Raw genomic sequence first — 13,179 nt, forward strand, 5'->3', positions numbered from 1 at the left:
GAGCCACGACATTACACTGGGTTGAGCTAAAGAAACTGCAAAACCATGAAATCGGAGAAAGCATTTAATGGCATTTGAAGATTTATAATTGTATTTTAATATACAAATAATCACTGTTTGTCATGGAACATTTGAACGTTAGTAGACAATTTACTGATTTTGAAATTGGTTGCTAAATTAGTATTTGATGCAGAATAAAATATGTCAAAAGAAAACAAAAGAAAAACTCAAGGCATTTACTTTCATTTTAAATATTTCAACGCAAATCATATGACAATGTAGAAAATAAGTAAAATAACTCCGGTAAAGTAACCCCTCACAAAGCAGTCCCAATAATGTTTGAAACAAAAAAAGGCCAATTTTGGAATAAATGTTTCAAAAAATGAGTATAAATATAAATCAGCCCACACAAATAAAAAAAACAACATTGCAAAGGGTCATTTTCAGCAAGGAAACCCAACCCAATGCATATACAGTGAGCTTCAACAGTATTGGGACAGTAGCAAGGTTTCCATCCAATTGACGACAGATTATGAGAATATTCTAAAATCCACATAAAAACAAATAAGAGCCTTTTCCCTCCAGATGTGTTTATCAAATTGACTTGTTACAGATAAATGGCTGTGCGTGATGACGTAGTGCACATAAAATACATTTTGCGTTAAATTGCCACGTACCAAATAAAAAAAATACGTTAAATGGGTTACCATCGCATTTTCAACTCTGCTGGTGGTTCAACTCTACTGCACGTGCTTCACGGTGTTGGCTAGAACGTACTATAGCACACATGTTGAGAGTACTATTATTAACAAAATAGATAATTTTGTATTTGTCAAACAACAGTAATGAATAGATTATGTCACCAGAATAAGACCCTCGACATTTATTGGAAAGGTGCATCAAGCTCATCGCCTTGCATTTTCGTCACCCAGTGAAGTCCATAATGTATTAATCTGTAGCCTAATAAACTGCATGCTTTACCGTAGTCTTAGTGGGAGGACCACACAACGTCGTCGCGTGACTCCCAAGTTAACTTCGATATGGTTATTATATCAATATTTGCGCATGAAAGGGTTTCCACCGACTTTTCTCGTATAAATAATTTTACCGGCACAAAAATATCCCACCTTGTCTAGGGTATTTTGTTTGGTCGACATTTGTTAAGTTTACCTAAACATGCTGTCTCCATCAGGCCTGTCATTACATGTTTTATCCGACATGTACTTTACTTGCATAAAAAGGTTGGATGGAAACCTGGTTAGTGACACGTTTTGATACAATGACTGAGGTTAAAGTGGAGACTGTCATTTTTAATTTTCAGGGTATTTTTTCATCCATATCTGGTGAACCATTTAGAAATTACAGCACTTACATTTTTATTTTTTAAACTTAGTCCCCCCCATTTTAGGAGACCAAAAGTATTAGCACAAATTCACTTATGCGTATTAAAGTAGTCAAAAGGTTTAGTATTTGGTCTCATATTCCAAGCATGCAATGATCAAATCAAATTTTATTGGTCACATACACATGGTTAGCAGATGTTATTGCAAGTGTAGCAAATTGCTTGTGCAATGATTACATCAAGCTTGTGACTCTACAAACCTGTTGAATGCATTTTCTTTTTGGTTGTGTTTCACATTATTTTGTGCCCAATAGAAATGGAACATTTAGAATTGTTTGAATTTGGAGACACATTGTAAATAAGAATAGAATATGTTTGTAAACACTTCCACATGAATGTGGATGCTACCATGACAATGGATAGTCCTGAATGAATCTTGAAAAACAATGAGTGAGACAGAAGCACAAATATCATACCCAAGACATGCTAACCCCCCCATTACAATAAAACAGGGGAGGTTATCATTTGTAGAAGTGTTTATGAACAATTTCTAAAATGGTTCACCTGATATGGATGAAAATACCCTAATTAAAATCAGACAGTCCACACAAACCTCAGTCATTGAATCACTTCAAATCCAAAATGATGTACATAGCCCCCCCCCAAAAGTGCTGTAATTTCTAAACACTTCACCTGATATGGATGACAATACTGTCAAATTAAAGCTAACAGTCTACACTTTAACCTCAAATCATTGTATGAGTTAAAATCCAAAGTGCTGGAGAACAGAGACAAAACAACAAAAATGTCAATGTCCTAATACTTGAATAGCTCACTGTATCCAGTGGCAGACATACCATTTTACAAGGTGTTTCTTTCTGCTTTTGGAAAATGAATACTGCAAACAAAGGTAGTATGCATAAAAAAAATATGTTATAATATAAATCAATACAAAATCGTGAAATTACATAAATATAAAGCTCCCACGCCTCTAAAAAGAGTGCTCAATGAAGATCCTGGATTCTGACCCTGGAAAAGAAAGCAATCATAACTCATATGCTAGTCAGGTAGCCTAGTGGTTAGAGCGTTGGACTAGTAACTGAAAGGTTGGAAGATCGAATCCCCGAGCTGACAAGGTAAAAATCTGTCGTTCTGCCCCTGAACAAGGCAGTTCCTAAACAGTCATTGAAAGTAAGAATTTGTTCTTAACTGACTTGCCTTGTTAAATAAAAGGTAAAGGGAAAAAAGGTAACACCTAAAACAAAGTGTGTACCTGTAAACGCTATCTGTGAAACCTGTATATCTGTAAAACCTCTGACTTGAATTACTTCAAAAAAGCTAGACCATTAATAAAGGAACTGCTTTGGCCAAAACCCCTCTCTTGCATGACACAGACATTTGAAATCCTCCAACCCCTGTAGAGAGCCCTTTACGTTCAAATGCTCACAACTCGCACTCTTTTTCAAAATTGCAGCCGTGCAGCAGCTCTCTGTAGGTCTCTCTGACCGTATCGTAGAGTGGAGCCTGGTTAATTATGTCGGGGAAGTTCTGAGGTGTCTCGTTGAGGAGGAACTGTAGCCGGAGTCCTTCGCTGCAGTCATATAGCACAAAGAGCAGGTTGGCTGCATAAGGCACAATGCGGCTGGTACGGAAGGTGCGGCCATTTTGCACGTCAAAGTTGTCAGCAGTCAGGGCCGTCTCGTCTCTGAAGAAGCCCATGAGGGCCAACAGGGGCAGGAGGGTCTCGGCATGACCCACCTGGATGGTCACAGCCTCAGATACATGCCCAAACCTGAACGAAACAATTGACAAGCCACAGTTCAAAAATCATGGTGATAACCAGCCACACGGGCTCCCAAGTAGCGCATGGGTCTTAAGGCACTACGTCTCAGTGCAAGAGGTGACACTACAGTTCCTGGTTTGAATCCAGGCTGAATCACATCCGGCCTCGATTGGCGCACAATTGGCCCAGCGTTGTCCGGATTTGGCCATCATTGTAAATAAGAATTTGTTCATAACTGACTTGCCTAGTTAAATAAAAAAGTACTAAGGGAAGTGATGTGAAATGCATCAAAGGGAGAAATAATCTATTCAATGACATTCCCCATTGAAAACAGGTGTAACACAATCCATGGGAGAGGAAGTGTTGTATATACTCTCAGGGTCCCAATAGTTTTTCAACAACAAGCAAGGGAACTGTCTTCAGAAAGTATTCACACCTAGTTTTTCCACGTTGTGTTAGACTGAATTTAAAATGGATTACATTGAGATTGTGTCACTGACCTACACACAATACCCCATAATGTAAAAGTGGAATTCCAACACAATGTCACGGAGTACCACTTCCTATTTTAAAGCATGGTGGTGGCTGCATCATGTAATGGGTATTCTTGTCATCGGCAAGGACTAAGGAGTTTTTTTGGAATAAAAAGAAATGGAATAGAGCAAAGCACAGGCAAAATCCTAAAGAAAACCTGGTTCAGACAGCTTTCCAACAGAAACGGGAAAACAAATTCAACTTTCAGCAGAACAATAACCTAAAACAAGGCCAAATATACAGTCGTGGCCAAAAGTTGAGAGAATGACACAAATGTGAATTTTCAAAGTCTGCTGCCTCAGTTTGTATGATGGAAATTTGCATATACTCCAGAATGTTATGAAGAGTGATCAGATGAATTGCAATTAATTGCAAAGTCTCTATTTGCCATGCAAATGAACTGAATCCCCCAAAAACATTTACACTGCATTTCAGCCCTGCCACAAAAGGACCAGCTGACATGTCAGGGATTCTCTCGTTAACACAGGTGCGAGTGTTGACAAGGACAAGGCTGGAGATCACTCTGTCATGCTGATGGAGTTCGAATAACAGACTGGAAGCTTCAAAAGGAGGGTGGTGCTTGGAATCATTGTTCTTCTCTGTCAACCATGGTTACCTGCAAGGAAACACGTGCCGTCATCATTGCTTTGCACAAAAAGGGCTTCACAGGCAAGTATATTGCTGCCAGTAAGATTGCACCTAAAACAACCATTTATCAGATCATCAATAACTTCAAGGAGAGCGGATCAATAGTTGTGTAGAAGGCTTCACGGCGCCCAAGAAAGTCCAGCAAGTTCCAGGATCGTCTCCTAAAGTTGATTCAGCTGCGGGACCGGTGCACCACTAATACAGAGCTTGCTCAGGAATGGCAGCAGTGAGGCGAAGACTTTTGGAGGATGCTTGGTGTCAAGAAGGGCAGCAAAGAAGCCACTTCTCTTCAGGAAAAACATCAGGGACAGACTGATATTCTGCAAAAGGTACAGGGATTGGACTGCTGAGGACTGGGGTAAAGTCATGTTCTCTGATTAATCCCCTTTCTGATTGTTTGGGGCATCCGGAAAAAAGCTTGTCCGGAGAAGACCAGGTGAGCGCTACCACCAGTCCTGTGTCATGCCAACAGTAAAGCATCCTGAGACCATTCATGTGTAGGGTTGCTTCTCAGCCAAGGGAGTGGGCTCACTTATAATTTTGCCTCAGAACACATTCATGAATAAAGAATGGTACGAACACCTCCTCTGAGAGCAACTTCTCCCAACCATCCAGAAACAGTTTGGTGACAAACAATGCCTTTTCCAGCATGATGGAGCACCTTGCCATAAGGCAAAAGTGATAACTAAGTGACTCAGGGAACAAAACATCAACATTTTGGGTCCATGGCCAGGAAACTCCCCAGACCTTAATCCCATTGTGAACTTGTGGTCAATCCCCAAGAGGCGGGTGGACAAACAAAAACCCACAAATTCTGACACACTCAAAGCATTGATTATGCAAGAATGGGCTTCCATCAGTCAGGATGTGGCCCAGAAGTTAATTGACAGCATGCCAGGGCGGATTGCAGAGGTCTTGAAAAAGAAGGGTAAACACTGCAAATATTGACTCTGCATCAACTTCATGTAATTGTCAATAAAAGCCTTTGACACTTGTGAAATGCTTGTAATTATACTTCAGTATTCCATAGTAACATCTGACAAAAATGTCTAAAGACACTGAAGCAGCAAACTTTGTGAAAATTAATGTTTGTGTCATTCTCAACACTTTTGGCCACGACTGTACACTGGAGTTGCTTACCAAGACAACATTGAATGTTCCTGTGTGGCCAAGTTACAGTTTTGACTTAAAATTGGCTTTAAAAATCTATGGCAAGACTGTCTTGCAATGATCAACAACCAACTTGAGAGCTTGAAGAATTTTATAATGTGCACATTTTGTACAATCCAGGTGAGCAAAGCTCTTAGACTTACGCAGAAATACACACCACTGTAATCACTGGCAAAGGTGATTCTAACATGTATTGACTCAGGGGGTTGAATAGTTATGTAACCATGATATAGATATATACATTTATTTTTATTTTTTACAAACGTTAGCATTTTTCTTCCTCTTTGACAGAGTACTTTGTGTAGACCATTGACAATGAAATCCATTTGAATCCCACTTTGTAACAACAAAATGTGGAAAAAGTCAAGGGGTGTCAATACATTCTGAAGGCACTATAAGAACTTGTGTCCAAGTTATATGATTATGGTGGACAATAACATTAATGTGGACTGTGGTTTAACTTTACAACCAACTCACCTGATCTCACGAGCAGCTTGATCAAGACGATTGAACAAGTCATGAAAGAGATTGCAACTGGACTTGCGGTTGATATCATGACCATAGCCCCTCTTCCAGTACTGTTTCAGGTCATTTTTGTACTCCAGCACCTGAAAAGTTACAGGCGATTTCATTAATGAACATTTGATCTTTATGACGGAACTGGGTTCTTCATTGTTTGTGGCAGAGGCAATAGCTCTCCCATGATGTTGTGTACATACTTGGGCGTCAGTCTCATCAAACAGGTTGCACCAGGCGGAGTTCAAAGATTTGATGGCAAACTCATATGAGCACAGGAAGAATGCAGCCTCCACCAGATCTGGTGACAAGAAAAGGGAGGATTAGTGAACAAATGTAACTGGCACAATAGGATAGTAAGTTTCAGCCGTAACATGATTAACTCCCTTCACTACACAAAGTGGCAAAGATTTGGAACCAAACAACCTGGTGTGGTGCGATTGTATGGCACTTGCAGCTGGTCAGCCATCTTCATCTGCACTCTTTTCATCTCTGCTGAGGCCTTGAAGAGGTGGACCTCTTCCAGGGCAGTTTGGTTGTTCTCTACGTCCTCAACAAATTTCTGACACTGGTCAAAGAATCTCATCAACCCATCGTTGATTTTGTGGCTGGGTCCAACTTCTGCAACAAGACAGAAAGAGAATACATTAAGTCCAAACATTGTACATTGTATCAGATCTCACCCCCAACAAATCCCTCTCAGTTGTAACAATAGCAATCAGTGTGAGAGTGAGTGATCGGTTCAGGCATATCATTCAAGTAATTCCAAAACGACAAAACTAGCTAGCTTTGCTGTACAAACAAACTCCCCTGTCACGTTCCAAAGGTTGAGCAGGCCCTCTTGAAATGCTACAATGCTGTCCACGCATCTGTGTTTAGAGCTAGTGATGAAACGGATACGGTGGGCTCTGAGGTTTTCCTCGGATATCAGAGATGGAAACAATGTTGCCAACCTGACAGCCAGATGCCTATGGTCATCTCGCCCCTTCTCCACAAGCTTTCCATCCATGTCGTCGGTGTACCACATTTCCCACTTGGTTTTGATATCCTTCAGCCATTTATCAGTATTCATTGCCTCGTTTAGAACAAGGTCGTAAAGCCGTTGCATCATTTTGATATTTTTGGTCGACGGATATCGTGTACCATGCCGAATAATGGCGGTCACATGAATAGCCGTGCTATTGGTACATCCTGGTTTTAAAATGGATTTGTTTTTGTTTACCGAGAGAATGTCATTAATGAGATAACGGTTAACCTCCTCATATCTGCCTTTCGTTCCAAAATGATTTGCAATCGCAGGTATGTTTGAATTGACGTTAGCATTTGCAACTGAGCAGTATGAAAACCTGGTCAAAGCAAGACTAAATGTAATGAACAACAAACTTTGTTTAGATAACGCAGTTGTCATTTCGTCAAATTAGTTGAGGTAGGAACAATTGATTATTTAACGACTAAACTAAGTTAGCTAAGCTATTGCATAGCTTCCTGCTTTGTTGTTGTTGTTGTTGTTGTTTCGCTGCAAACTTTGAACACAAAAAACGGAGCTCCACCAGCAGGCCAACCGTAATATATCGCTGCGTTTTCGTGTGCTACGACGCCCACACTAAATCCACAATGTTGAACCAGATGTATACATCTGAGGCATCCGCTTGGCGTTTGTACTCACCACCAAATATGGTGATGAGAGGAAGCCCAGTGGCCGGCATTGGGAGAAGACTCGTGCTTGGCTCTGCCTACCTCCTTGCTTGTCCTGCCCACGATGATTCATCTTGTCCCATTGGAAACAACAGGTCTCTGTTGAGTTATAAAAAAAATATTTGCTAAAACCCTGGATCAATGACCTTTTTAGAAATGGACAGAAATCAAGATTATTAAACAAAAGTCGTTCAGGGATGTAGGAAATAAAAACAATATTCAAAAAACAGCCCTGTGGTTTCAACATCATTCTTTAAGAGTTTATGGCGTACAACTCAACCATATAGACCCTTTTCCAGTACATGACACACTGCCGTTATACACACACGACTCTTGGCTGCAGTAAGAAAGAAATTGCCATCTGCGTCCATTCAACATAAATATAGTCTGTTTTTAGTACTTCTAAACAAAATACTGTTTTTTTTGTGGTTCTCATATACTTACAAGTATGTTTGGATTCTTGTTTGGACAGTCGCCAAGATTATATTTGGTTGTGATCTTTGCAAAATAACTATTTTGGATGCAGCGGTTGTTAGCTAGAATGCTCACGCTCGTTGAAATAGGCTGTAGCAAAAGCTAGCCAAAGAGCCATTTTACTGGTTGAGGTATGCAGTCGATTTGCGATGACGAACATTATATTGAGTAAGACATTCATACGAGCCTTAAAATACAATTATAATCCAAAAGTATTGTGAAATGCAATCACAAACAACATGTAATTATAGGCTTTTTTTTTGCTGGCGTTCTATAAGAACTCCCACTTGTTCTGCCACCAACTTGCGTGCATCGCCCTGGTTTGGAAATGTTTGTAAACACAGAAAGGGGTCTATACCTTAGTGGATTGAATGTCATTGAGGTGATTACCCCCAGTCTTCAAATGATGTAGACAATGTAAAATACATTTACATAGAAAAACCCTAAATGTCCCTGGTCTGTCAGGAATGTAGAATAAAAAATATATTTACTCTTACTCAGCCAGTTGGTCCCTCAGCTGGTTGAAATTAGAGAGAACATATACACAGGAAATTATTATTAAACCAACTTCAAAACACAGGTCTACACACAGGCTGCTTTTAGACAGCCAGCCCAATTCTGATCTCTTTGTTTTTCATTAATTGGCCCTTTGACCAATCAGATCAGCCCACAGAAAAGATGTTAAAACATGGTTTGGTCAAAATACCAATTTGTAGAAAAAAGATCAGAATTGTGCAGCCTGTCTAAACACAGCCTATGTGTGTGGCAATCAATATGTGTTTTGCTCTTGCACATGAGCCATTCATAGTATACGATGTCTTGAAGGTTTTTACATGATTTTGCGCATGTGCCAGGTGATATAAATTTCAACTTCAGTACTGGCGCTCTTAAAGGTCGGGTAAACAATACTTTCCTGTGGATATTTTCTCTCAACTTTCGACCAGCTGAAGGACCAAAACTACAGACAGTCGGCAGAGTAAGTTCAAATATAATTGTATTCAACATTCCGGCTTGTAAATGACCATTTCCAGAATCAAACACTGTCATGTTCCAAACGGTGTATTTAGAAATTCACCATCTGTTCCACAGGCAAGATTACCCGCTATGGCCCCCAATTTAAATTCAGCAGTGGGCAGATTTTTCATTGGGTGAATGTTCGGGGTTCGGAACATAGTTATACATCATTCGTACACTGCAAATTGACCGCAAGAATATCAAACGGATATAGTTTGGCAAAAACAGAATCATTTCAAACCTTGATTACAATGGGATACGCTCACATATGCCTCTCTATTTATGCGTGGGAATACTTGAGAAAATATTTCCTAACTTAATATCACTTTGAACTGATTACCTGGTGATTTTTACAGTCGTTTATGTCCAACAACGAACATTATTTAAAATGTATTTGTATTTTTTTTGTTGCTCCCCGCCATATGGTTTCTATCAGGACAATACCACTTCTCTCCACCAGAGGGCCATACAATATAAAAAGAGCACTGAGCATGGGGCACATTTTCTCTCATGCGCCGAGATTTGCACATTTCCAGGATTTTACAGTTACGTCGCTGTTCGTGATTAGTAGCTCAGTAAAAACGAGAACTGGGATGTGCATTAGTGAAACTGCTGTAGGAATATAGGGTGCATTTACATTTTCTCAATTTATCGGAGGCAAGGACTCTTCTATCGTACGCCACACAATCTTTTTCTGGGTCTATTTGACAGGTTTCGTGTCTCGGAGCTTCTGACTGCACACCTGATGCATTTCAGGTCAAGGTGAGGATGAAATGAGATGCCAAACAGCTTTCATGCATAAACTTTTGCTGGATCGCTAGTTTAACGAGAGTAGGCGCTGCGAGTGCATAAAGGTAGGGGATTTGACTCGATTAATCTGTCTTCACTTGGCGCGCCCGTGGCAGTGATTTTTCGATCTTTTTGCCAACTACATAGCTAATTCTGCCAATGACATTAATATTCAGTCAGTGCAATCAACGTGACTGTAAATACAGTTGTTTGGTCTAGTGGCTGATGGCGAAGAGGCATTTTCCGTTAACATTATGCCAGGAGTCTGTGGCTATACATGGCTCATTAGAAATCACCAAGGTGTATTTAGTGGAGGACACCTTTCATCAACCACTCCTTACCTTCGTTTCCTTGGCAACAGAAATGGGTGCAGCCGGAGCCATCTCCAGAGAGAAGTGACACTAGTGCAGTGAAATATAGGATTATGGAAGGAATCTTTTATTGTTTATAAAGAATGAATCCTGCAATGTTAAACATATCACATTATATAGATTTTCTTTACACGATAAAGGTGTATAGCACGGTACCCCAACTGGTGGGTGGTATTATTTGGCCCCCACGTTTTCATCCACAAAAAAAAATACTTGTTTTGAATGTTTGTTGGACATAAGACATAATTTTGGCAATCTGTTCCCAAGTATTCCCACTGCATAAGAGACACGTGATTGTATACAAATGTAAGCAAGGCTTGAAATTGTATTTTTGTCCAATATTATGTCAGTTTGGCGTCTTGTAGTCAATTTGCAGTCTACAAGTTATTCTGCTCATGAAAAAATCGTCCTGTTGCTGAATCTAGTTGATCATCATAAGTGTATAGATATAAAATACTTTCATTGTCTTTTTAAAATGTTTTTGTTCAAAAACATGAAAGACATATCACAGATAAATGTTCCTCAGGCAGGTAATAAACTATTCCAAATTGTAGCCTAAGTGGATGTTTAGCAGCATACTTGGGCTTTAAAACAGGGGGAGGTATTAATTTCCAAGGCAACTTTTGCCTCCTTTAGCCATCCAGAATGAGATACCATAGCCCCTTGTGTGGTCTCCTTGCGGTTTGTTTAAACATGGTCATTGAGAGCTTTGGCTTTTGTGTGTGGAAAAAGCGAGACACTTAAGGCCTGTGAGGAATAAACTGTCCTTGGAGGAATAGATCCATTGTATGATTTGTATGGGTCTGCAGCTGTGCCAAGATTTAAATAAATGTTTTTCAAATTTTATAACTCAACCAGGGCACAGAGGATAGGTGACGTGGAGCATGTTTTGTCTACACGTGGTAAGCATTTACAATTGAGTCATTCAGCAGACGCTCTTATCCAGAGCAACTTACAGGAGCAATTAAGGTTAAGTACCTTGCTCAAGGGTACATCTACAGATTTTTCACCTAGTCGGTTGGGGATTTGAACCAGCTACTTTTCGGTTACTGGCTCAACGCTCTTAACCACTTGGCTACCTGCCGCCCATGACAAGCAACTGAACACTCCGAACATTAGCCATGCCAGGAAACACTGCTTTCAATGATTCTACACATTGCTCACCTGCTTGCAGAGCACATACACGGGAAGCATGAGGTTTACAATGATAATGACCCTCTTGAAGAAGGTTAACATTTAATTACTATCCAAAATCAAGGTAGCCTACTAGACCATCACAGTTCAAGGACAGATCAGCAGAAAACCATTTCATATATGATGGGCCATTGCTATTTGGGACCCTTGAGACATCCCTATACTAACTTTAATTACCACCCTTACATAAAAAAAAAAAAAGTAATTCAGCAGGATAGGGACGCCCCAGGGATCCATATAGCACGTACCTTACAGTGGCAAGAAAAAGTATGAACTCTTTTGGAATTACCTGGATTTCTGCATGAATTGGTCATAACATTTGATCTAATCTTCATCTAAGTCACAACAATAGGCAAACGCAGTGTGCTTAAGCTAATAACACACAAATTATTGTATCTTTTTGTCTATTGAGTGCAAAGTTCAAACATTCAGAGTAGAAAAGTATGTGAACCCCTAGGCTAATGACTTCTCCAAAAGCTAATTGGCGTCAGGAGTCGGCTAACCTGGATTCCAATCAATGACACGAGATAGATGTTGGTTAGGGCTGCCTTGCCCCATTAAAAAACACTCACAATTTGAGTTTGCCATTCACAAGAAGCATTGCCTGATGTGAACCATGCCTCGAACAAAATAGATCTCAGAAGACCTAAGATTAAGAATTGTTGACATGCATAAAGCTGGAAAGGGTTAAACGTATCTCTAAAAGTCAGTCCATGGTAAGATAAATTGTGTATAAATGGAGTAGTTTCAGCACTGTTGCTACTCTCCCTAGCAGTGGCCGTCCTGCAAAGATGACTGCAAGAGCACCCCGCAGAGTGCTCAGGGAGGTTAAAAGAATCCTAGAGTGTCAGCTAAATACTTACAGAAATCTCTGGAAGATGTTAACATCTCTGTTGATGAGTCTACAATACGTAAAACACTAAACAAGAATGGTACTCATGAGAGAACACCATGGAAGAAGCCACTGGTGTCATTTTGCAGGAGAATGTAAGGCTCTCTAAGAGTTTGAAGGTCAACGGAAGTTGGCTGATGCAACAGGACAACTACCCAAAACACAGAAGTAAATCAAAAACGGAATGGCTTCAACAGAAGAAAATGTGCCTTCTGGAGTGGCCAAATCAGAGTCCTGACCTCAACCTGACTTGAGATGCTGTGGCATGACCTTGAGTGGTTCACACCAGACATCCCAAGAATATTGCTGAACTGGAACAGTTTTGTAAAGCGGAATGGTCCAAAATTCCTCCTGACCGTTGAGCTGGTCTGATCCTCCAACTACAGAAAATGTTTGCTTGATGTTATTGCTGCCAAAAGATGGTCAACTAGTTATTAAAGCCAAGGGTTCACATACTTTTTGCACCGTGAATGTTTACACAGTGTGTTCAATAAAGACATGCGCACGTATAGTTAGTTGTTTGTTATTAGTTTAAGCAGACTGTTTTTGTCTTGTTGTGACTTGGAAGAATATTGTTATGACCAATTCATGCAGAAATCCAGGTAATTCAAAGGGTTCACATACTTTTTCTTGCTACTGTATATGATGTGTCAATTCTATATCCTGTCATGTGAATCTTGTAAAAACACAGGGTGACATTCAGGGGGTGGAATGTTTATGCATGCCCAGGATTTAGGCCTACTTGTTATGTAATGTA

General features: G+C 40.0%; 2 protein-coding genes across 6 annotated transcripts in view; one reads left to right on the forward strand and one right to left on the reverse strand.

Annotated features, from left to right (window-relative positions):
* Window positions 1-51: 51 nt before the first annotated feature.
* Window positions 52-8,736, reverse strand: LOC118368431 (multiple inositol polyphosphate phosphatase 1-like). 4 transcript variants are annotated; one of them, XM_035752532.2, is made up of 6 exons: window positions 8,654-8,736; window positions 7,731-7,787; window positions 6,420-6,614; window positions 6,197-6,294; window positions 5,955-6,085; window positions 52-3,134 (listed from the first exon to the last, which is right to left on the reverse strand). In XM_035752532.2, the coding sequence occupies exons 2-6, from the start codon at window positions 7,759-7,761 to the stop codon at window positions 2,786-2,788; spliced, it is 804 nt and encodes a 267-aa protein (XP_035608425.1). In that variant the 5' UTR covers window positions 7,762-7,787; window positions 8,654-8,736; the 3' UTR covers window positions 52-2,785. The 4 variants fall into 4 exon arrangements, with proteins under 4 accessions (XP_035608425.1, XP_035608444.1, XP_035608435.1 ...); XM_035752551.2 differs by having other exon boundaries at window positions 8,660-8,731; XM_035752542.2 differs by lacking the exon at window positions 8,654-8,736 and adding an exon at window positions 8,133-8,432.
* Window positions 8,737-8,907: 171 nt separating this feature from the next.
* The window catches only part of LOC118368448 (phosphatidylcholine:ceramide cholinephosphotransferase 1-like), a 37,889-nt gene continuing 33,617 nt past the window's right edge, over window positions 8,908-13,179 (forward strand). The window contains exon 1 of one of the 2 annotated variants that reach the window (XM_035752560.2): window positions 8,908-9,138. The gene's annotated coding sequence lies outside the window, so the exon portion shown is untranslated. Of the gene's footprint in view, window positions 9,139-9,694; window positions 9,939-13,179 lie in introns of those variants that run through there. The other variant, XM_035752571.2, reaches the window with a different exon arrangement.

This window comes from Oncorhynchus keta, chromosome 3 (genome assembly GCF_023373465.1).
Source record: "Oncorhynchus keta strain PuntledgeMale-10-30-2019 chromosome 3, Oket_V2, whole genome shotgun sequence".
Taxonomy (NCBI): Eukaryota; Metazoa; Chordata; class Actinopteri; order Salmoniformes; family Salmonidae; genus Oncorhynchus; species Oncorhynchus keta.

Bases quoted from the DNA above. Each gene is read 5' to 3' on its own strand.
- LOC118368431 (XM_035752522.2), bottom strand. From the start codon at position 7,699: ATGCCGGCCACTGGGCTTCCTCTCATCACCATATTTGGTG. The intron at 6,615-7,659 runs GTGAGTACAAAC...GTCTTGTTGCAG, and splicing joins TCTCATCACCATATTTGGTG to AAGTTGGACCCAGCCACAAA. The intron at 3,135-5,954 runs GTGAGTTGGTTG...TGTTTCGTTCAG, and splicing joins CAAGCTGCTCGTGAGATCAG to GTTTGGGCATGTATCTGAGG.